This window comes from Patiria miniata, unplaced genomic scaffold (assembly GCF_015706575.1).
Source record: "Patiria miniata isolate m_02_andy unplaced genomic scaffold, ASM1570657v1 HiC_scaffold_16, whole genome shotgun sequence".
Lineage (NCBI taxonomy): Eukaryota > Metazoa > Echinodermata > Asteroidea > Valvatida > Asterinidae > Patiria > Patiria miniata.
Genome location: NW_024037054.1, coordinates 15,921,602 through 15,946,001, shown reverse-complemented (window position 1 = coordinate 15,946,001; position 24,400 = coordinate 15,921,602). Strand labels below are relative to the sequence as shown.

The following is a 24,400-nucleotide window of genomic DNA, read 5'->3' as shown; positions in this document are numbered from 1 at the left end:
AAAGTGGAACTTCCAAACTGCAACAAATTTCATTTTTATATATTTATTGAAGGCATAATAGGAAATTATACCTAAAAAAATACCAAAAATACAAAAGAAAACTACAAAAACACAAACAAAAACAAACCAAAACTAAGAAAAATAACATAACTCAAAGGATGTTGTTATCAACTCCATGTGTTGAAAAAATTAAATTGCCGTTTTACAAAACATAAATGTTTATAAATATGAGGAAATTTTGAAAGGAAATAATGTAAAAAAAATACTGTGAGCAAACTAGATGTGGTAAGCTTGTCCGCGTAGTAAGAAACGGCATTGTGTGGTGAAACAGAGATTTTCTTTTTGTTAAATACTAAAATATGAACTTGTCACGAATATTGTCGCTGAATATGTATGAAATAGAATACCTTACCTTAATTCATCAATTGTCAAATATCGAGTTTTTGATTAAATATTGCTGCGATTTGCATAGTATGTATATTCATAAAAAAAAAATCAACAGTACTCATTTGTGCAAAACTGGAAGCCACGTATATCAATACAAAAAAAAATACACATCTTCGTTTTTAATATTACGAAACATAATGTTAACATAAATCTTTGAATACGAGAATATCAAAACTGTTGAACAGCAAATAGTTAAGTACTTTGTAAAGATAATCAGTTTCTCAATATAAAATACATACACACAGTAAGCAGAGATGAAACTGGCCTTGGCAAAAAAAATCTGAAATTGGACCTTGGGTCCGAGCCACAGCGTCGCACAGTGCAGTGTAGCGCAGCGCATCAACGTGGGACACAGTGAATTTGTCCATGTCATAGGTCAGTATTTAACCTTTTCTCCAGCCGGAAAAGGATCTGATGAGCATTGGTCTTGGTGTTTTACACTTGTGCAAATTTTTACGTGCCGTTTTCATCGACTTTTCATGGACTTTTTTTGGAAATTATAATGAAAAAAAAAAACATTTTGTGGAAAAATTGTTAGGCCTATATAAAATCTGAAATTTCATTGGAAAAGTTAAAAAAATCTGATTTCAGATTAAAATCTGAAAAGTTTCATCTCTGAGTAAGAAAATTCATAAATACAAAATCACACTGCTGAAAAAACTGATGACTATTTGCATAGACAAGGTTATGGTAAAATTGCATTTTGTTTTAAGAAAGCTCATGATCAAGTTTGTGCCACAAACGGTATTCCGAGTTCCGTTCTGGGAGCCTAGAAGTACTCATCCAATGGTTACTCATTGACAAGTTTCAGTGAGTCTTTTGAATGCCATGATCACTCACTGTAGAAGCTATGAGCATAGTCCTGAATATGAGTCAATGCATCAGCGCACCAATCTCTCACTATAGTTGCTCACCGGGGTGGCTCACCATGGGTAGCTCACCATGGCTGTTCACCATGGTTGGTCACCATGGCCTCTTACATGTACCAAGGTTGTTTAACATAGCCACCACTGGCAGTTCACCATGGTTGCTCACCATGGTTGCTCACCATGGTTGTTCACCATGGTTGCTCACCATGGTTGCTCATCACAGCCACCATGGAAGCTCACCATGCATGGGCACTCATTATGGTTACTAAAAAAGGTTTCCCTAACCACTGTCTGTCACAATGGTCACTCACCTTGGTTCCTCATAATGGTCACGCGCTTGGTTGCTTTCCATGGTCATTCACTATGGTCACTCACTATGGTCGCTCACTGTGATTACTTATCATAGTAGTTCACTATGGTCGCTCACCATGATTACTTTTCATAGTCATTCACTATGGTCACTCATCATGATTGGTCATCATAGTCACTAACCATGGTCACCCACAATGGTTCTTTCACTATGGTCCATCATCATGGCCACTAGCTATGGTCACTCACCATGGTCTCTGTAGACACTCGCCGTGGTCACTCACTGTGGTCCCTGAGTGCATACGTCACGTCATCCTGACTGACGTTGAGTCGGATTCGTTGCTTCAGCTCATTGGTGCCCGACTCTAGAAGGATCAGGCGACAGGACGCCAGCCTGCTACACACGGCCGCAACCTCAGACACTACAGGTGGGTGCAAACCTGAACAGAAAAACACAGTCAAACGCAAAAATGGTTTTGAAAGTTGGTAATGAAAAAAAAAGCCATTGGGGTATTCGAACTTAGTGGGTAGTTCATCATGATTTTAAAAGTTGTCTTTTGGGATAAACAATTGCCACGTGTACAAAACCGTAGAAGGTACCAACGTATTTTGAAGGCCAGTGTTTGTTACTCATGAAATGTCTGAAAACCTATTTTTCTCAATAATGTTACGCTCCAACTTTCTGCTGTACTTGTGAACGATGTAAAGACACGCCTCCTTTTCTTTCAATATGGAGCAAATCTTTTCGTTTTCTTGGGCACAGAGTCTACCACTTTATTCGAACAATTCCTCTCCAATATTTAAGCCCAGCGCACACCTTACCCATTTTACCCTTTTACCGGATCACCCCATCACCGGTACGGCTTTTTCACCATTGCAATTAGACTGCAACATTACCCGCACACATGCCCCATTCCGTTCAATAATCGGTCACATGATGATCAGTCATATGATGACAAAATGGCAGCCTTCAATTTGGAATCATGTGACTTCCTTTGTGAATCTGATTGGTTAACATATCGCGTCCGGTGAAATCAGAGTCGGATCCGATGAAATCGGATGCGAAAAAAGAAAGAAACATATTTGACTTCATCTGGTCGCCACGGTCACATCGGTCTGAATTTTAAGCGCACACCTCTGTACGATGGCCCGAAGATCCAGTGAAGTCAGAAAGGTGTGCGCCGGGCTTTAGGAGACGGTCCTGAACTTCTTCCAATATCCATTTCACATCTTATTTTGTTAACATATTTTTTTTGAAAGTTACTTAACAACAAGAAAAGGAGACATCCGACACTACACGAAACTCACCCTCCAGTCTGCATATGGATATGTGCTGGATCAATACCTACCAAAGGATAAAGATAAACTGCGTGTAAGTGTAATTGAACACCAAAAATAATTTTCTGATGTCGCATATGGGCTCCGTGCACAAGTACCCCCTCAACGGCAAGAAAGGGAGAGTTGAGGGGAGACCACTGGGAGAGCATCGAATGCACTGCATACAACGTTGGACGCTCAAGCGAAGACGCTTTGGCTTTGTGCATATTCACAACACAATTAGTTGTGCATAATTCGTGCTATACGCGTTTGAACCAGTACGCACATGTGGTGTGTCCTGTCCACGTGGCTCCCAAATGTGGTAAAAAGCGCCCTCTCGTGTTCCTGCACGGAGCTCATACAGTCTGCAAAGATCTTTTGAGCATAAGACATTCCCTTAACCATCTCAGTTCCCCAAGGAGTTCATTGTTTGATGCTAAAATTTTGGCAAAAATACCCAGCAATTCAAACACATTTCTTCATGTTTTTGTTGGCAATGTGTCCGACCTTTTCAAAAGATCCCTCCTCCAAGCCAGACATCTTGAACTCCGTGGCGATGGCGCGCAGGAAGATCTGCTCGTGTCTTGAGGCTTGCCTACAACACAAATATAAGAAAATCAACCTTCTGAAGAAACAAAACTTATTTTTTGAAGTATGGAACTAAAACTCAAATGCCCTAAACACTTTAAAAAGTTTGTGAAAACAATGGAACAAAGAAGATACAGTAAACTATAGTTATCACAAAGGCGGATACCTCGAAACTCGTTTATCTCGATACAATACCCCATTCCCGTCAAGCGAATAGGATTTTATGCACATAAATACCACTGTACCGCTAGCTCAGTTGCAAGTGGTGCGCCCTCTATCGATTAAATAGGACCGGCCATGTGACCGCGCTGCACATCAGGAAACCCCGAGCTTGGTGCATTGATATCCATAAACAACACCTACCAACTTTTTACAACAGTTAGTCCAGTGCAAGCGCAGCAAGAGTTTCAGTTGAAAGTGTGGGAAAAGTTACACACCTCATGGCAACGATCTTGGGCGAGCTGAACATTTCAGTCAGCGCGGCATCGACGTGTTTCATTCCTACCAGGGGGCCTTTGCTCTTCCCCGTGGGTTTAGTGGTCTCGGCCAGCTCCGTGGCACGGCGGCAGATATCCAAAGCTCTCCTGGCATCGCCTGACACTGCTGCAACCTTGAATAAAACAAAAAGGATTTGTCAAATAGCCATTACGGAGAGCTTTTGCTTGCAAAAGTATACAGAGCTTACCAGATAGTCAACAGTTTTGCGTTGGTGGTCTATTCACTATCCACAAGTATGCAGGGTAATCAAACACACACACACAATCCCCATCCAGTCAAACTCCAACACCAGGGTTTGTTGGAATCTGTTGGAGTGAGTACTGCACTAGTAAACTGATTATGCTGTACATGGGGTCAGGCATACCACGAACAATCAGAGTCCAACAGCTTCTGTGTGCAGTTTACCATATGGTGTTGGAATTCGCAAGAGTGAGGAAGGTTCCTAGTAAATTATCCTAGGGAATTAGGGTTAATCACCGCCATACTATAAAGAAGAAAGGGTGTATGTGTGTGTGGGTTTGTTTTTGCATTCAATAGGGGACAATAGGGTCCACAATTCCCTAAGATTCACAATTGACGATCGTGTACAAAACGTATGGGAGGTCTTCCTAAAAAAGTTAAAGAACAAACAACAGAAGGACAATAGAGTGTCCACGATCGAAAGTGTTTACATACTGGGGATATGTGTGTGTGGTGTTCACAAGCTGTTATACCCAGTGTCATCTGAGGACTTGTGAGAAAACATTAACAAGCTTACTTGGGCGGGACTCAAATCAACGACTTCGTTGGTTCGAGTCCCACCCAACAAAGCTCTTCTTAAGTTAATGGAGTGAGTTTTCATTAAAGAACAATTGTGGCTAATTTTGGATCATCCATTGTCTAGATGCAAACAAGACAAAGAAGTGCATAAAATCAGCCTGGGAGTTTGATGTACGCATCATTATGCAACCAGAGCACAATGGAACGATGCACACTGGCCGGTATGATGCAAAGAGAACCCAGGAACATCTTAAGTAGTACCCACATTATCTAATGGACTTTCTTCTATGCAATGTTTAAATTATGAACTTGAATACTGTCAGTTCGGTTGCATCTGAAAGTACGAGCTTTCCATTGAAATCTCACGTGCACCCCAGCCTGCAGTCATGGGGAACCGAGCATTTTTTATTTCAAGCTGGGATGACAGTCGTTTTTTCCCTTAGGGCCTGAAAAAAATTGATGCTGCTCAACTCGATCACACCACTCCACCCACCCCTATCCATGGATAACCCCCTCCCTGAGACAACCCCCAGGGATTTCCCAACCTCCGGGGATGTCCCCCACTAGATCTGTCACCCAACCACCTATCTGAATAAGATTGGTATTCAAATATATGAATAATTTGCTCTCTTTGTGTTTTAGCTCATGTTTTACTTTAACTTCAAATGTTCATTGTTATAAAACCAGGAGTATCGCGAAGAAAAATCTTCATGTTGGCTTCAATAGAACGACAGTGTTCAAAAATGGAATAGTTCAACGTGGCACGAGTATCTGGAATAGACTAAGTATCCCTCTTAAAACATCTTTAACTCTATCTACATTTACCAAAAAATTAAAAACACAACTTCTTACATTTTATTTGTAGTCTGTTGATACTTTGTAAACATACACCAATAGCTTAATGATACTCCTGTTTGTTTGTTTGCCTGTCATTGTCCTTAGTTCGTACTTATGTCCTTCAGTCTGTAAGTGTCCAATGGGTCAGGGAACAAAAGCGATCGCTTCACCCTATCCCCGTATTGTTATGTGGATTATGCATATATTTTCATTTATTAATAACGGTGTTGTGTAAAATTACTTCGTATTATATTTTGTATGCTTAAATGTTAACATAACGATTTAATATTTTTAGTGACATAACAACGTTGAAATAAACGTTCAGCAATTGTAATTATCTTCCTAGCTGCAAGCTGGATAGTATCAGGCTCGAATGCCTGCAGACCCTCCAGACGGCTTTCACTATTTCATCCACCCCACCCCTGGATTATCCCCTTACCTAGGGAAGTCCCCTCCCCTGGGGATGTCCCCCACCATATCTGTCACCCAACCACCTACCTTCCTAGCTGCAAGCTGGATAGCATCAGGCTCAAATGCCTGCAGTCCTTCCAGACAGCTTTCACTGTTCCACCCACCCCCACCCCTGGATAATTCCCTTACCTAGGAATGTCCCCTCCCTTGGGGACGTCCCTCACCATATCTGTCACCCAACCACCTACCTTCCTAGCAGCTAGCTGGATAGCATCAGGTTCGAATGCTTGCAGTCCTTCCAGACGGCTTTGCACGATGCTCTGGAGTTGCTTGAAAGTGTAGGGCTGGAATGTCATTCGGGTCAGACCCTGCACCATTTGAAGACAATTTCAAATACTTGTAATTAGTCCAAAATGAAGCACATTGTTTTGACCAACTCCCCCACTCTTCCAAAATGACAGCATGCCAGAAAGAATAATTTCACAGAGAGTTTAGTGCCGTTACTATCTTTAACCCTCCTATGGCAACATGCATTGTTAGCCTGGTTATTACTTGGGTCAATATTGGTCAAGACCCCCATTGGTTTGTACGCAGTAAGCCAGGAGGTGAGATACAAACATTTTGACCATTGGTGACCTCTTAAATAGTAGGAGGGTTAAAATCAAGTAAAACTTTTCAACAATAGATTCGACAGTTCCTCTTTGGATAGCTGCAAAAGATCTACTTTACCATTAAGTAAATAGAGTGAGTTTTCGTAAAAAAAAAATATTGTGGCTAATTTTGGATCATCCTTGTCTAGATGCAAACAAGACAAAGAAGTGCATAAAATCAGCCTGGGAGTTTGATGTACGCATCATTATGCAACCAGAGCACAATGGAAAGATGCACACTGGCCGGTATGATGCGAAGAGACAGGCAAGCAACTTGGAAGTAAAAATAAAAAGAGGAAATTCCAAATTTTACAAGACTTTATACAGTGCTTTTCAATTTTGAATGGCATAAGTGTCAAGTAAAAAACAAGGAAATCAGCAGATCCGAGGAAAAGTTGCATGCCTAAAAGAGAACAGAGGCACATCTTAAAGGGAAGATACAACATTTGCAAACATTACAAAACAAAATGATCAAATTATCACAAAATACCTTACTGGATTGTTAGGGAAAGCATCCTGTGAAATCATGGCTCCTGGTGTGCTGACATTTTCAACAAAAACTGCATTTTTCCAACACTGGTCGGCTGACCAGCGTTGGAGAAAACTGGCTTTTTTTCAAAACTGCTCCTACTTTTTCATCATTAGTTATTCCGTGTTTTCTTTGCAATTGATTACACAACTGTGAAGGGGTACAAGCCTACTAGAATGACCCTCTGACCTAACAATTCCCCAAAGTCTATAAATTCTGTTTCATCTTAAGTGGGGTCAGGGAACCAGACTACAAGAACATGAATGGTTTTCTTCGTTTTTCCAGCATCTACAAGCCCAAAATGTGAAACAACTCAATTTAACAATATTTGCTATTACATACTAATCCTCCAAATCCATTTATTTCTGAAAACTGCAGCAAAAGCAAATGTTGTACATTCCCTTTGAGTAGTACCCAAATTATCTAATGGGTAAAATTACTTGGTCAATTTTGATCAAAGCGGAGGGAGTTTCAGCCAACAATTGGAAGCAGTAATTTGACATTGTGGGGGGTGTGGCCTAGTGGTTAGGGTTAGTGACTCATGATCAGAGGGTCAGGGGTTCGAATCCAGCTGCTTGCCATTATGTTGTGTCCTTGGGCAAGCCACTTCACCCCAACTTGCCTCTCTCCACCCAGGAGTATAAATAGGTACCGGCATTAGCTGGGAGTAACATGCGATGGACTAGCATCCTGTCCAGGGGGAATAGAAATATTCTCAGTCGTTTCATGCTACTGAAACCGGAGATAAACGCCGGCCTGATGGGCCCCATTTGCTTGCGACATACTTTACTTCATACTAATTTTAGGCATTTCTTGTTGTTTTTGTCTACACCAGTGTTGTAGGTCTCGAGACCGGTCTCGGTCTCGGTCTCGAGACCACTTTTTGCTGGCCTTGGTCTCGGGAGCTGTGGTCTCGGTCTTGGTCTCGGTCCCATTTGGTCTCGATATTCTGGCCGGTCTCGAGTCGAGACTGGCAACATGCATTTACAGCATTTACAGCTCGATCGATCACTTTGTGTTCACTTCGTTCAGTACCGTTGATAGTTAAAACATTTGCTACCCGTAGATCATGTTGTCAACTTTGTTAGTGAATCTTCATAATATTGTGGTTGGTTATGACGGCCTGTGTATTACTTCTTGCTCAAGCAAGGTATCATATGTCAATTTGTCAACACTGCCACTGGCCAAAATTTTGTCTGTAATCTTCGTGAACAAAAAAGTTTACAACTTACAACTGCAATTATGTGTTTTGTTTTGTATTTAGATTATTGTTATTTATTATCTGCGGTCTCGGTCTCGGTCTCGGACCATATCGGTCTCGGTCTTGGTCCGCCGGGGAGGGGCTGGTCTCAGTCTCAGGCTTGGTCTCAAAACTTCAGGTCTCGGTCTTGGACTATCCGGTCTCGACTACAACACTGGTCTACCCTAATCCCATTTTGAAATTACGGTTACAGTTTTGTTTGCCATTACTGGGACGCTTCTGTGCCTGAGCGCCCATCACACGTGCACTTTGTATAGTTCTGTATATATCACTACAGACGAGTGCATTGTGTGAAATACCAAAGTGAGCTTTAAAACATCTCAGTGATGGTGGAAAGCCTGCCAAGTAATCACAAGAAGTTGAAGCAACTCGTATCGGTTTATACTACCCACCAGTCTGCTGGATATTCTGTTCATCATGATACGTTCGGGCAAGTCCATGGTGTTGGCGATAGCCAGGACGATGAGACGAGCTTTGGGCCGGCTGGGCCAATCAAAGATGCTGTAGAGCACGCCTTGCTTGCGGGTCCACAACAGGTCCAACTAATTTGTTCAACAACAAAAAACGACAAATATTCCTTGTAAGACAGCTGCAATGACCTAGGCCCAATTTTATGAAGTTAGCAGTTTTATTGCTAAGCTAATGTATGTGCATAGCAGAAATCGGCTGAGAACCAGTGACAAGTGATGTAAATCATATGACATTTTGGCTGGTAACAAATTTAGGATAAGTGAATATTTTCTGAGCTTAGAAGTTATCTGGCTCTGGAAATGATTTATTCATTGCTATTTTGACTTACTTTTGTTTTTACAGAAAACAAGTTCGTTGAACAAAAATAAACAGAGGTGGTCCGAATTTCATGGTGCTACTATAAAGCAGAAACAGTTGCCCCCTCATTTGGAGAGTCAGGTTGACGCAGAATCTTCTTCTGCGGTTTTCCTCCCACCTCTAAAACTGTAATTTCTTCTCATTGTCCTCTCTCTACAGGTTTCTTCAAGCTTGCAAGTTTCGAGCTACAGTGCCTAGGGTACTTTTGAGGAATCCTTACCAGAAAGAAAACATTAGAACATAAATCAATAAAAAAAATTGCCGAGGACAAACCAGGCGAGAACCTGTCACAGGCAATATTCATGGTGTGACTTTAGTTGGTAACCTGTTTTTGCCAAGCGAATATTTTCTGTGCTGAGCAAATTTCGGTCTGTAGTGGCCAATCTCACCTCATCTACTAGGAGTACGATGGGTTGCTTCCTGCCGGCGGCAGACGTGAAGTATTTCTCCAGGAGCTGTGAGGCGTGTTCGGCTGTGGCTTTCTGACCTGTCAGGTTCTGCAAGAGCAACAAATTGAACAACTTCACTTTGTATCAAAAAGATGCAAAAGACATAATTTATATAAACACTGTATACTCACTGCTGTCGGAGAGCCTGTAAAATACATTGTTGAATATTGCCTAGGGTACTAAAAAGGCAAAATCCAATAAAAACTTGAATTAATCCCAACCCTGCCAGATGCAACAGGGTGCATCAGGTGTAAAAGTCTGTGGGACTTTGCTGCATTGAGCCATCAACACCAGTGCATAAACGGCCAATTTTGAAACAATGAGAGCTAGTCTCATTGAACAATGCCACAGTTGTACCCTGCTGCAGTTGGTGACCACAGACTCTGAGGCAGTTTGGCCTTGAGACTTTTGACCTAATGGATCTTGCTACACTGGGCAGGCTTGTCACTTTGGCAAGTGTTGAATGTTGTTGCACTGGGCAAGACTATGGACAAAATACCCTAAGGCAGCCAGGCAAATAGTCAAAAAAGTAAAGTCTGTCACGAGCCAATGTGGCACCATTAGGCCAGCGGTTTCAGTAGCATGAAACGACTGAGAATATTTCTACTCCCCTGGATGGGATGCCAGTCCATCGCAGGTTACTCCCTAGCTAATGCCGGTACCCATTTATACTCCAGAGAGGCAAGTAGGGGTGAAGTGGCTTGCCCAAGGACACAGCATATGGCCAGGAGCTGGATTTGAACCCTTGACCCTCTGATCATGAGTCACAAACCCTAACCACTCTCCCTAACCACTCTCACAAACCTTAACCACTCTCCCAAGCCACGTAAATAGCACCTTTTCCCCCTCGTTCCTACCTTCAGAATCTGCACGAATGCCTGGTGTGGTTCCGTCAGCTTCATCCCGTTGATCTCCACCAGAGTGAATTCTGGGAAATCTTCATCTTCTTCCACCTCCTTCCTCAGGAATGACATCACCTCGGTAACGGTTGCCGTCTTGCCCGTGCCGGGCACGCCAGAAATGTACATACATCTGAAATATAATGAAATGTTTGTTGAAAACAAACTCGGCATTCAAATTGTGTAGTACATTGTAATATAGGTACTGAAGTGTTTGTTTGTAATATAGTACATTGTAACATAGGTACTGAAGTGGGGTTTTTTTTCATTCAAATTTGACAGAACACGCACATGAACACACAGTCGTGAATTTCTCCAGTCATTTCATTTTCTCCAGTCATTTTCTTTGTTAACTTTTCAGAAAATTGTTCTCAAAAAATGTGATAAATAAAAACAAATATTTGATGCGCGCAGAAAATATTTGCTTAGCAAAAAAAAAAAAAACGGGTTACCAGCCAAAATGCCACGTGATGAATATTTCTTGTGACTGGTTCCCATCGGATTTTTTCTTGCCATATATACACTCAACCAAACAAGACAGTCCCCCCCTTCCAACACTTTTTTGTCAAACGCAAAAACTACTGAGCACCTCTCGCTCAAATAACGACTAATCAGTACAGAAATTCCTTAGCAATCCAGCCATACTCTTTATTTGGCCCAAAACAGTGAAAATGTATACGAATTCTTGCAATTTATGACAAATGATACTGAAAACAGTTGCACTTTTGTATACGTGCAAGTTGTGGTTCACACTAGCCTTGCACGTATACAAAAGTGCAACTTTTTTTTCGGTACCATTAGTCATAAATTGCATAACTTCGTACACATTATCACTGTTTTGGGCCAAACAAAGAGTATGGCTGGATTGGTAAGGAATTTCTGTACTGATCAGTTGTAATTTGAGCAAGATGTGCCTAGTAGTTTTTGAGTGTACAAAATGTATTAAGGGGGACTTTCTTTTTTGGTAAAGTGTACTTGCTAAGCTCAATTTTCGGCTTGATCGCTGCATAAAACTAGGCCTTGGATGCAACCACTGGTTGAGTGACTGCATCCGAATTACTTGGCTATGGCTAGCCTTAACACACAGGTCTATGAGAAGTAGCTGTAGCCGCTTCAATAGGCACGTGTGTGATTGCAAGCCGTAGTCGCGTAATTCAGATGTGACTTGACTCACCCTCCTGTCCCGTCCAGAATCTTGCTCCTGACAAATGTGTAGATGTCGTCAAATTCATGTTCCCGGCACGGCAGCGAGTCAGGAACTGCAGACACATGCAGTCTAGATGCACACACAGGAAATAAACCAAGACAAAAATTAATGGAAAAAATTACATTTGAGCTGAATTTTATAATTACACATACATGTACCTTGTGTAAATATTAAGAACTCTGAAAAGAGACAACCATTTGACCTAAAAAAAAAAAGGTGCACTTTTTAGGGCTTTCCATTTTCGAATAATTCAGTATTCGATTATTCGTACTGTGTTGGACCGAATATTTGAATATTCAAAATTCATCAATCAAGTTTTACACGTGGCAGCTAGCAATTGCGTGCCACGCCAGTCAAAAGTTGCATGAAAATAGCGCCGGTTTACATTTGTGTGTTTTGCAGTGTTTTAAAACTGTTAAGGGCTTTAATCTGCTAAAGGATGGGAACAATGAGCCGCCGTCAACAAAAAAGTGGCATCTGACAATAAAGCGCCCCAACTTTACGATTAAAATAACAGCACATGTGTGTACGTGCATTGTTTTTTGTTTTTTTCCCCCTTGAATATTCAAACCAGCGAAAAGCTACTTGAATATTCAGTTGATGGTCGAATATTCGAATATTTGGTGTATTCGGGACAGCCTTAGCACTTTTCACTTTTCATTCAGTTTATTCTAGTTTCTGGGGGCACTGTTGCTCGAATGTAAATTTTGGTATCCATAATAAAAGTTCATGGAGTTTCTGTGAATGCACATGTACGAATCTGTAACTCTTGTAGTGTTTGATACTTATGCAAAATACAAGTACTCAATTGATAAAGAAACACAGAAAGACAAGAGACAACATATCATTATTAAAACAGGCCGTCCGCTTTTTGTAATATAGCAGCTGTAAAGCATGAAGCTTAGTATGACATTACCATTTTGTTCAGGAATACAGAAATAATGTACTTCATTAACCTAAACTCCCCAGGCCCTTTTTGCTAGCAACCATCCCCAATCCTCCAAAATCCTGTACTTGTGTTCAAATGAAAGATACCCAGCACCTCAATCCTTCAAAATCGTCAGACAGTCCTGCCTCAAAAATGCACTCATCCTTAATCCTCCAAAATCCTCCTCCTTTTCAAATACCATTCATCCTCAATCCTCACTCCTCCAAGATCCTCACATTTCTCAAACACCATTCATTCTCAATTCTCCAAATCCTCCAAAACCACCATGAGGATTTTGGAGGATTGAGTTGGGTTAATAGGGTTAAGCATTTAGAACAAAACATGTTTTTAAACCCTCAATGTTTCAAAACCACAGATAAAATGTTCACATGTTTGACACTGTGTGCACTGTACCTGGCTCTAGCATGCTCCAACACCTTAGCCGGTGTCTTACACGGTGTGCGGCGCTCCGTGATGTGTGGCACAATGTCCTTCCGTGGTGTCTTACCCTTGACCTTTGACCTAACCTGGCAAAAAGAACGCGAGGCATTTACATTGTAAACGAATGTCAGTAAATGAAGCTACGTCCAGTTTTACCCAATCAAAATCTCTCAAAATTTGACACTGGGGCTCAATTTCATCGCACAGCTAAGACAACGATTTTCAACTAACTCGAGACTCTTATTACTTCCTGGAGACATGTTAAGACCTTGGCGCACAGAAAGGAAGACCTACATGAATGTTTAGAATTTGCCAAATAGTGGGGTCTCTGAGCCAAAGGTACAGTCCATCATTTGCAGCCATCCAAAAAGTAATTGACGTAATTATTGTTGAAAAGCATACTTGGTTTAAAGATAGTAATGGGACTAAACTCCCTGTTAAATTATTCTTTCTGGCAAGATGTCATTTTGAAGATATCAATGACAAAAGGCTATTTCCAACGATGCTTTGGAAATTTCCGTTAGAAGCTCGTATTTAATTTGACAAAGCGTGCACAAGCATTGATTGACACAATGCCTATGCACGCACGGTTGATACTATGTTTTCAGTTCAGTGTGCGACATCGCGTAGCTGCAATTGGCTCAGTGAGAACATGTCTCGGACGCTGAATTCAGACCCAGTTCAAAACATGACCCGGCAACTTTTGATTTGAAATTGAGATCCTAGAATATTGTTTTGTTTCTTTTCGGAATGTACAGCATTCATTCAGCTGAAACTTTATCAGGTCAGTTGTTCAGCACTTTTGAGCACTTTTGTTGCTTCAAACAAACTTAACCCTTACCCTACTTGACCCTCCAACGCATGCCAATATGTGCCTCAAGAAAATCTCCTATGTTTTTTGCATGGCCCTCCAATATCTGCCATGTCATTTCAAGGGTAACTGGACAGGCACTCCAATACATGCCACAGAGAACAATGAGAGTCCTCTGATAACAAAGTGAGTGCCCCCAGCTGGTCAGTATCAGGCACCCTCCAGGGCCTCCAACTCCTGCCAATTGGAGCCTTCACTGTCAAGATAGTTTATCTGCCAATATACTGCAGCTGGAGGGCATTGGCATAACCAACTGACATGCAGTAAACTACCCTCAGAGAGTAAGGGTTAATTCACAAATTAAAAATGATGGATGTTACCTTTAAGAACTGGTTTTCCAAAGATAATTATGCTCATGCCAGGATCTTGGGCATGGAACTTACTGAGATGGGAGTCTTGGGTTGGTTGCTCTTCCGTCCTTCTGACTTCTTAGCTGGGGTCTTCCTTCGCTTGATGGCAATCTCCTCATCACTAGACGACTCTTCATAATCACTCTCCTCATCAGATTTATCTTGATCATCATCACTTTCTACCACTTTCTTGGCCTTGCGGGTCACCTTTAAAGATGGGAATCCAGGTTAAATTTGTTACCAAAATCGTTGAAAAAATGTCTTTTCAAGTAATACTATATGTTTTTCACTTTTGAGTGAGACATCGGCATAAAAATATGGGGAAAAAAAATACAAACACAAGCGACATTGGCCAATATTTAGTAATAGCATATTTACATGAAGGTAAAGTACATCATTTGTTATCTGTGCATTTGTGATGCAATCAAGCTAAATGTCGGAAACTTTCATTTGGAGATTCAGGCCAATATAGGGCCACTACATCACATCACATCTCTTGGTGTTCCGACTTCCATAAATTTCAAACTTAAGATAGTATTAGCATGTGGTTTTCACAGCAGTAATGCTGCGATTGTGCTCTTTTCAAATCTGTAAAAACAAAAATATTAGACCAGGGTCGACAAACGACTCATTTAGCTTGATCGCATCACGTGTGTTTCGTCTAAGGCAACAAAAGCACTCAAACTCTAAAGACTGTCGTAAACGATGTAGCGCCTTGAGCACCAATAATGGTAGATACATGCACTTTAAAAATACCCATTGTTATTAGAGTCAAGTAAGGTATTTTATAATAGTTTGGTAGTTTTACTTTTTGATGTTTGCAAAGGTTGTAATTACTTAAGCAAACATTAGTAATCAGTTAAATTGTCCTTTTTTGTGAGCTGTAACTTGTCACCTGAAATGACTGTAGTCAGTCAATTCACAGACATAAAGCTGAATTCCACTTGTGTAAAACTTTTAGTGACATTGGCTGCTAGTACTTACTGAGACTGGAGTCTTGGGTTGAATGCTCTTCCGTCCTCCAGATTTCTTAGCTGGTGTCTTCCTTCGTTTGATGGCAATCTCCTCATCACTAGAAGACTCTTCGTAATCGCTGTCCTCATCAGATTCATCTTGATCTTCGTCACTCTCTACTTGCTGTTTGGCTTTTCGGGTCACCTTTAAAAATAGGAACACAGGTTTAATTTGGTAAACCGTTAATTTCTCTAATGTGTTAATTACACATTAATTGCGGAATACGGCATGACAATAATTCAGTTACTGCAGGGTAGACTGCAGTAGGTGTGGGTGTCCCACTATCAGGATCGATAATGTACATGTAGGGGCTAAGAACCAGTCCACTGTGTGCGAAAGACACCTCAAAACAGAGGGTCACAGATGACCAAAATAGGAAACCAGTTGTTTATTTTTTTCCCCATAGAAATGAGATACAAGTTGAAAATTCGTTAAGGAAAAAAAAAAACTTGGATCTGTTGATGAGCACAGACTCTACATCTTTTAATAGGCTTCCGCCTGCCCCAATAAAATTATCAATTTCCAACTACCATCGCTGAAAAGAAAAACATTTCAAATACTGCCTTCCAATTTACCAAATTTAGTTAGTCCACATTGTATTTGCAAGGAGTTACACATCTGTGAATGGGTGCAAGTTGGCTGGACTGGTTCCCTGACCTTACAATTCCCCGACGTCTATAAATTGCTCTGTTTCGTATGAAGTAAGGTCAGGGAAGCTGTCTACAAGAACGGCATATTTTTTTCCTTTGGTATTTTAAGCATCTCTGAACAGAAAACTTTAAACAGGTCAGTGTAACAATCTTTGCTATAAAATACTAACCCCCAAATCCATACATTTCTGAGAATTACAGCAAAAGCAAATGTTGCATATTACCTTTAAACTTATTGTCAAATATGATCAAGTACTGAGGTACCTCAAATGCTTTGCAAATTTCATAGGATTTAAAGAAATTTGACTCTCAGTAAAATGAAGCTGGAGGGCTGATCGAGAAAATAAAAGGTACCATTTTGGTTTTAAATTTTTTGACAAATTTTTTAACTGATTTTAATTCTAATATCTTTGTTCACCTTGGTAGTAGACTTTTGCCTCTCCCTCCCTCGTTTTGTCGGTTCTTCCCTAAGATCGTTGTCACCTTGCAACTTCCTTGTCGACAGAGACTTTCTCTTTGGTGTTTTCCGTCTCAGGTCTTCTTCACAAGACACATCTTTCATCCGTCTTGAAGTTTTTACATCTTCGAAAACATCTTCATCATCAGCTTCGTCTTCAAATATAATCTTCTTCACTGAATTTCTTCGAGGGGTTTTCCGGCCCCGTAGGAGCCCATCGCACTGAGTCTGTGCTTTATCGACGGTCCGATTTCTGTTTTTACTTTCTGATTTGCATAGTCTGTTCTTGCCGGTCGCCTTCCACGTTGGTATCACGTTGAAGTCCGTCAAATCGACGTCAGGATGAGTGCCGTTCGGAGGTTTTCGCTTTCGCTCTGACAACGCTTTCATTCTTGTGAAGGATTTGGATGTTACGGAGTCGGATGCGATGTTCATCTTCTTGACGCAAATCTTTGGCTTGGAAAGGAAATCCGTTGCTTCGCTGAAGCGGGTCTTTTTGGCAGTTGAAACGGAAACGGAGGCGACAGCACGGCTCCCACGACCTTTCTGACTTGGCGTGGTTTCGGGAAACTTGATGAAATTGACGAAGTCATTGCTTTCATCTGAACTGAAGAGTTCGTCGATTAACTCGACGTCGGAGATATTCAGGCGTTGTCCTGGTGACTTGATGTCTAGGTAAATGGAAAATGGTAAAACTGTTGAAGATGCTCTTCAACAAAATCAACATAAATCAAATTAGGTTTTGCCCTTCACCGACGTTTTTTACACACTGTATTCTCAGTGTGTTACCTCCCGAGTGGAAGTTGGAAAATATCACCCGGGTGGGACTCGAACCCACGACCTCCTGCTTTCTAGTGCAGATGTCTTACCACTCGACCACCGAGCTAACGGGATCGGTTGGCCGGTTCGAATCTGATGTACATAGCAGCGGGTACCGCATAAACTATTCTGCAAATGAAAAAAAAATCTGCAAATGAAAAAAAAAGTTTTTTGTTTTGGAGGCAAACAGATCCAATTTGCAAGCAGACTGGTTTCCGATCCATTATCAATACTGATTTTGTGTGTGTGTGTGTTTGGGGGGGGGGGGGGGATCATTCTTCACCGTGAGAACGGAAATATCGTTTGGCAGCCAGTTTTTTTTGAAATTGTAAAGTAATAATTCAATAACTAAACAAGGGCTGATTGTTTTTGTCAAATATGTCAAATAATAAAAATAATGTCAAACGTGTATCCCTATTTTAAGCCCGCCACACACCTTTCCGATTTTACCGGTTCACTGGATCATTGGGCCATCAGACGTACATATCGGAGAGGTGCGCGTTATAAAATCGGACCAATCTGACTGTACACCAGGCAATCGGATGAAATCATTTTGTTTGATTTTTTTCACATCAGATTTCACCGGAAAGGTGTGCGGGCAGCACTCTGATTTCTTCGGACGCAATATTTATGTTATGACCAATCAGATCCATGAAGGAAGTCACGTGATTCAAAATTGACAGCTGCCATTTTGTCATCATGTGACTGGTCATCATGTGACTGATCATCATGTGAACGATTATAGAACAGAATCGGGCATGTGTGCGGATTAACGTTGCGGTCTCAGCAACAGTGAAAAAAAATTGAACCGGTGAGCAAGTGAAATGGTAAAATTGGAAAGATGTTAAAGTGGAGGCCAGAATGTTGAAATGAATTCTCAGCAAATATTCACTCAATATTTCATTTGGTATCATTTCACTGAATCTCACCATTTTTCGGAGTTTTTGACTTGGCCGATTCTTTAGCTTTCTCCAAATTCCCAGTGCCGTTGACCTTTGACACTTGCTCCTTGACCTCTTGTTTCTTGCCCGGTGTTTTGCTTGGCGTCTTGCCAGTATTCACGTCCGGATCTTTCCGGACACCGTTGACCTTTTTGGGTTCCATTACCGGCTTAAACTGGTTCCCGTCAAACAGCCAGCGAACGTACAGCACTGGCAGTTCTGCGCTGGTGGTCTTCGGCAGGGGTGCGTTTGGCGGTGCTGCAACTACCTGAATTTGATCACAAAGTTTATTTGGGTGAAATTCATGTTTGTTTTATGGAACTAAATGGAATTAGAGGCCTTTTAGGGCTGTGCCGAATTTACCGAATACCGAATATTCGATCATTCACTGAATATTCGAATACCATTTTAACAAACAGAATATTAGAAAAATGAGAAGACAATGAAAAACATCTCTGATGTAATTTTATTCAAACAAGTTGAGAGGTTTTATTGCTTGTCAAATGCCACATTTTTGTGGACGGCCACTTTAGACGCATGATTATGAGAGCTTCCATGAGCAATACTCAATGTAAAATTGCATCTTTAAAATCTGTCAAATGTTAGTAGCCAGCTTTACCAACAACAAAACATTGATATACATGATAGTCATAGAAGGGTTTTACCTCAATGTAAAATGGTTGAATATTTGAATATGCCACTAAAGCAAAGTTCCAATAATTGACCTATCGCGGTAGAATCGCGGTAGAATCACGTCAACGCAGCTTGTGAAATATGATATACAAGTCAGCCCGGAACGTGAAAAATCTGAGACAAACAAAACTTAGTGTACAAAAATTCCTAGGGTTGCCCAAGGGGCGTGGCTAACTCGCAAATGGAGATAGGTCAATTGAATACTAAATTATACAAAAATGAACAGCATTACGAGGCTTCAAACAAGTGTTAGCCACAGGAATGCTCTGAACAGGGGCCAATTTCATAGAGCTGCTTAAGCATAAAATTTGCTGTTAAAGTACAAACAAACTTTGCTTAATATAATCAGGTTACCCACCAGGGCCTAATTGCATGGCTCTGCTAACCACAGAATTCCGTGCTTACAATCACCATTTTGCTAACCGCGTTAGCAGAAAGATTCTGCGCTAACCCTGTAAGCACACAATCCTTAGTTACAGGATATACACATGGGCAGAACCCAAAATTCCTCAATAATGAGACTGAAATACGCTTACCGTAAGCACGGAATTTTCTGCTATACATGTAGTAAGCAGGGATTTTTCGCCAACTGTAAGCAGAGCCAAGAAATTGGGCCCAGAACTCCATGCGATTGTTCTGCTAAACAATCAATAGCTAAATACCAGTCACAAGCAATGTACATTGCATGGCGTTTAAGCTGGTAACCTGATTATATTAAGCAAGGTTTTTGTGCTTAAGCAATTCGATGAAATTGGCCCCACTGCTCGAAAACTCAGCTGCAATCGAAGCTTGAAGCAAGTCTCAATACTCCGTGAAAAAAATTGATGTAATAAACCTATTTTTTTTCCCATTGTTTCTAACCCACCTCGCATTTGCCAAGAATCGTATCCGCATCGATCTCTCGCTCGGTGATCCGGTCCGATTTCACCATGTACGCAAAGACCTCGTTGGTGCTGGAGAGAACAGCGCCCTCGGGCAACTGCCGGCCTCGTATGAGTGACTGCATCTCCTTGGGTCGCATGAACCACTGCACCGAGGCGCGACGATGATCGTTGGAATCTGTGTCCCCTGAAATCATTGCGATCAGCAAACAAACAAAAACAAGGCAATATATAAAATATTTGCTTTTGCTGTAATTTACAGAAATGAGATGGGTTAATAGTGTTTCACTGACTTGTTGAAAGTTTGTATTCCTAGATGCTGTAAAAACATAGAAAAAAAAATGCTGTTCTTGTAGTCTGGTTCCCTGATCCTACTCCAGAGGAAAGGGAGCAATTTATAGATGTCAGGGATTGTCAGGTCAGGGAACCAGACTAGTTCACGAATGTGTAACTGATTGCAAATAAAATGTGGACTAACTCATAAAAGTCAGTTATTTTTAATACAAAAATTCCACTTTTCTTGAAACTGACGGCACACCAAGTGCCATGATTTCCTAGGATGCTTGAGATTATTATTAATTCTAGTCAAGTCAACTGCTTAATATGTACATTTTTCACAAAAATTAAATTGGTACTACAAGACACCAGTATTTAAACTACAGTGAAATCTCGATAAGTCAAACTCTGATAACTCAAAACAACTGTTAAGTCAAACAAAGAATCTATTCCCTTCAGTAGTATAACAATGATATACAACCCTGCTTAACTCAAAACTCTGCTTAAGTCAAATTTTGAACCTGTTCCCTTGAGGTTTGACTTATCAAGATTTCACTGTATAAGGTAGTAGATATTTGGCTGGCACCATTGTTCTCTTAGTAAACGTTAGTTTGTCGAACGTCGTCGTGGATTCCTCTAGGCAAAGTAGTGCTTACAAAAAGAAAGCCGATGCAGCCAATAATCATGACTTCATTATACATATCGGCCAATCAAAGAAAGCCTCTGTGAAAATAATGTTCACTGAAAGACAACTAGCGCCGGCCAAACATCCACTGCTAGTCTACAATGGCTTGGCACAAATTAATTTGCAAACCCATGATACCAGGGTAATAAATATTAACCCTAAAAGGGCTGTGGGGCGGAATGCCTCCCCCCCCCCCCTCAACTTTTTCCACGTTACCCTTGAAAACTTTTTTCCATGAACCGAGGTGTCCGCACTTTGAAGCCTCGCGTTTTGTACAACTTTTGATACCAAAACCATAACCAAGAGTTGCCGCGCTGCAAAAAACTTTTGCGGCGCTACGCACCGTGACAGCTGAATTTCCCCATAAAGGAAGTGTACACAAAACGGAATAACCATTCATGCATATGAATAATTAATTAGCCACAATTCCAAAACCCTTTGACGTATAGTCATGAAATTTCTTGGGTATGTTCATGTTAAGTTCTTCTATGCATGTACCGAGTTCCGTCATATTTTGTCACTCAATGGCCGAGATCTTAGAGGGTAATCCCCCCCCTTCCCCGGCTGTGAGATGGTCAAAATAACCCAGCCCTTTTAGGGTTAAGGAGGGCGGATTCTGCCCCCCTCCTCCCACCCTTTTTACAAAACGAGGGCTAATGTTTTACCCTAAACCCAGGCTTACCATTATCAAAGAGCTCAATGATTTTTGCCACGTAGCTCAGGTCTTCGTCCTCGCCATCGATGAAGACATAATCACCGACCTTGATCCCCTCACCAGCAATGCTCAAGCCCCTGCAATGAAGACGGTCAAATGTAGAGTATTAAAAAATATGAAATGAATTTCAAACTAGTAACTCAGTTATCTGCCAGTTAAACACATCAATGTTCACCCCACCTTGTAATTTCACCTAAGATGAATCCAGAAAGTTCCAGAAATGTGGAGCCATTTTCGGAAAAATGTGTTTTTAGAGCACACTTTGGATGCACACATCAGCTTGGCGGCCATTTGTGGCATTAGTTATTGATGTATGCAGTGTGCGTGACGTGACATCGACACACGTCACCACCTGTACCCAATGATAGTGCAATACGTCATCATGAATATTTAATTTTTCATGGATATTTAGTTTATTAAATATTCATAGCCTTAATACTTTTAATAAATACATCCAATAGTCCCTTACTGGCAAGGATTGTTCAACTAGTGTAGCGGATAAGGCTGGTGTGATTCAACAACAAGATTGCTGGTTCGAATCCCGGTGAAGTAAGTAACAGGTAAATAAAGAGGATTGGAGGAGGCTAGAGAGTGAGAGTCGAGGAGGGAAAATAGATGAAAGACCCATAGGGACAGAATTCCATATACCTACGCCACTAGATTTCCCTGCAACAATTTATCAGCCTTCAGAAAGCGGTAAAACATGTCCAAAAAAGTGAAATTTTGCAGGGAAAATATTAAAGCATTTAGAGAGAAAACACCTAGAATTTTTCAGACCAGTCTCGTAGGGTTTGTACACAGGGTGTCAAGTGATGTCCATATATGGAATTCTTTCCAGCCATAGAAAGTAAGTTTTTAGATTGAAAATTAGGCCTAATTGATAAAAAGTGACGTACGTGTACAGAAAACTTTCCAAAAATATAACCCCTAGGAAAAGTGTGCTTGTCAAAACTTGACATAGTTCTACATTATCGGGGAAGCCTACATGTTCCAAGTATGGCCCATATTTACGGAGGTAGGCTAGTCCAGTAAATTGGCCACATTTATCATTTTAATATTTTTATGGGGCTATATGGAACGTGTACGGGGTCCTTACATGTACATACATTACGTGTCATGCATGTATGATGTACAGGGTAGGGCTTACTCCTAGAACTATGATGCTCCGCTCACGCGGAGCATCATAGTTCTAGGAGTAGGTAGGGCTAAGATTGGAAAGAATGTTGCAACCTGAGGCAATACTTCAGCGGCTGTGACTGTACAAAGTCTATGGAGAATCAAGAAATTTTTCTTAGTATTTCTTAACAAAATTGGAAATATTTCTTAGTCCCACATTCAATGTCTTATCGTCATTTTTGCAATGACTGACCTTCATTGAGATGATGTATGAAGAAAAAAAGCAGCGTCAGGTTGCAACATTCTTTCCTTAAGATTTTATATTCAAACCCCACACGTTTTTCAGACTCCAGTCAGTGTGAACCAGTGGGTAGGCCTACGGCTACGTACATTCCTCGACCCTCCATAATCTGCGCAGGTAACGCTTGAAACGAGCGCGCGCTGTCATACACAAATTCAATGCGAGTGCGCAGAAATAGTACCGAGTTAGCTCTACTGAGTGGAGCGTTGAATTACGGGTACCCCTCCATACAAACGCTCCACCGATTTGCCATACTTTGGTAGCACCATACACGGTCGTCATGACGGTATGCATTTTGTGCATGCCCTCGCGAGGACAAGGCCCCAAAAAAACTGATAAAGAAAATACAAATGAGGAAGACAGTAACCCTGGATAGATTCACACATTCATGACATTCCATATGACCCCTCAAATTGTTTCAAACAACCGGTAATTTTGAAAAAAGAACAAAATAGTCTGAACTTACCGCTCACAATTAAATGTGTCTGCCGAGTTGCACAGTCTATTTCACTGATATGACTGATGCATAATTCATTGCGCGCGTGTGTGATGTCACTATTGAAGAAAAACAAGTCGCGCTTAATCAATGACTGTTTCATGTACTGATATGTGCCCCGCACCAAAAACCCACAGTCAGACGGCGCGGGGCACATATGACTACATAAAACAGCTATTGAGTAAGCGCAACTTGTTTTTCTTCAATAGTGACATCACACACGCGCGCAATGAATTATGCATCAGTCATGTCAGTGAAATAGACTGAGCAACTCGGCAGACACATTTAATTGTGAGCGGTAAGTTCAGACTATTTTGTTCTTTTTTCAAAATTACCGGTTGTTTGAAACAATTTGAGGGGTCATATGGAATGTCATGAATGTGTGGATCTATCCAGGGTTACTGTCTTCCTCATTTGTATTTTCTTTATCAGTTTTTTTGGGCCTTGTCCTCGCGAGGGCATGCACAAAATGCATACTGTCATGACGACCGTGTATGGTGCTACCAAAGTATGGCAAATCGGTGGAGCGTTTGTATGGAGGGGTACCCGTAATTCAACGCTCCACTCAGTAGAGCTAGTACCGAGTAGTTTTGACTAATGGAACACATGTGGAATGACGGGCCCAACATTCAATAAAAAAAATAAGTCAACTCACCCATAATACGTCTTGCCACGCCGCGACTTTTCTTTCAACTGTGGTCCAATCCACCCATAAGATTTACCGCCGTTAAATGTCAACTTCTTCCGAGTATTCATCCTACAAAAGCATTAACACAACGCTACAAGTTGTGCAACAAAAACTACAAGACACAACAAAAGTCGCGGGAATGGGCTTTAAATTGAACACGTGAGTGATTGAGGGCGCTATTGAAAAATAATGAACTGAACTTGAGAGTTTAGAAAACACG

At 41.1% G+C, this 24,400-nt stretch overlaps 1 protein-coding gene across 1 annotated transcript; it reads right to left on the bottom strand.

The window, feature by feature from the left end:
• Positions 1–1,071: 1,071 nt before the first annotated feature.
• LOC119723107 (origin recognition complex subunit 1-like) lies at positions 1,072–24,357 on the bottom strand. Its single transcript, XM_038193635.1, has 16 exons — positions 24,148–24,357; positions 21,547–21,656; positions 19,888–20,090; positions 18,318–18,597; positions 16,531–17,240; positions 15,433–15,606; positions 13,201–13,313; positions 11,826–11,927; positions 10,610–10,784; positions 9,693–9,800; positions 8,868–9,017; positions 6,284–6,403; positions 3,968–4,140; positions 3,450–3,537; positions 2,934–2,970; positions 1,072–2,065 (listed from the first exon to the last, which is right to left on the bottom strand). Exons 1-16 carry the CDS (start codon positions 24,246–24,248, stop codon positions 1,902–1,904), a joined length of 2,808 nt encoding a protein of 935 aa, XP_038049563.1. The 5' UTR covers positions 24,249–24,357; the 3' UTR covers positions 1,072–1,901.
• Positions 24,358–24,400: the final 43 nt, after the last annotated feature.

Coding starts and splice junctions, on each gene's coding strand:
- LOC119723107 (XM_038193635.1), bottom strand. CDS start 24,248: ATGAATACTCGGAAGAAGTTGACATTTAACGGCGGTAAATCTTATGGG. Junction 10,785..11,825: donor ATTCTGGACGGGACAGGAGG/GTGAGTCAAGTC, acceptor ATTATATTTCAG/ATGTATGTACATTTCTGGCG. Junction 2,971..3,449: donor AGGAGGGATCTTTTGAAAAG/GTCGGACACATT, acceptor ATCCTTTGGTAG/GTATTGATCCAGCACATATC.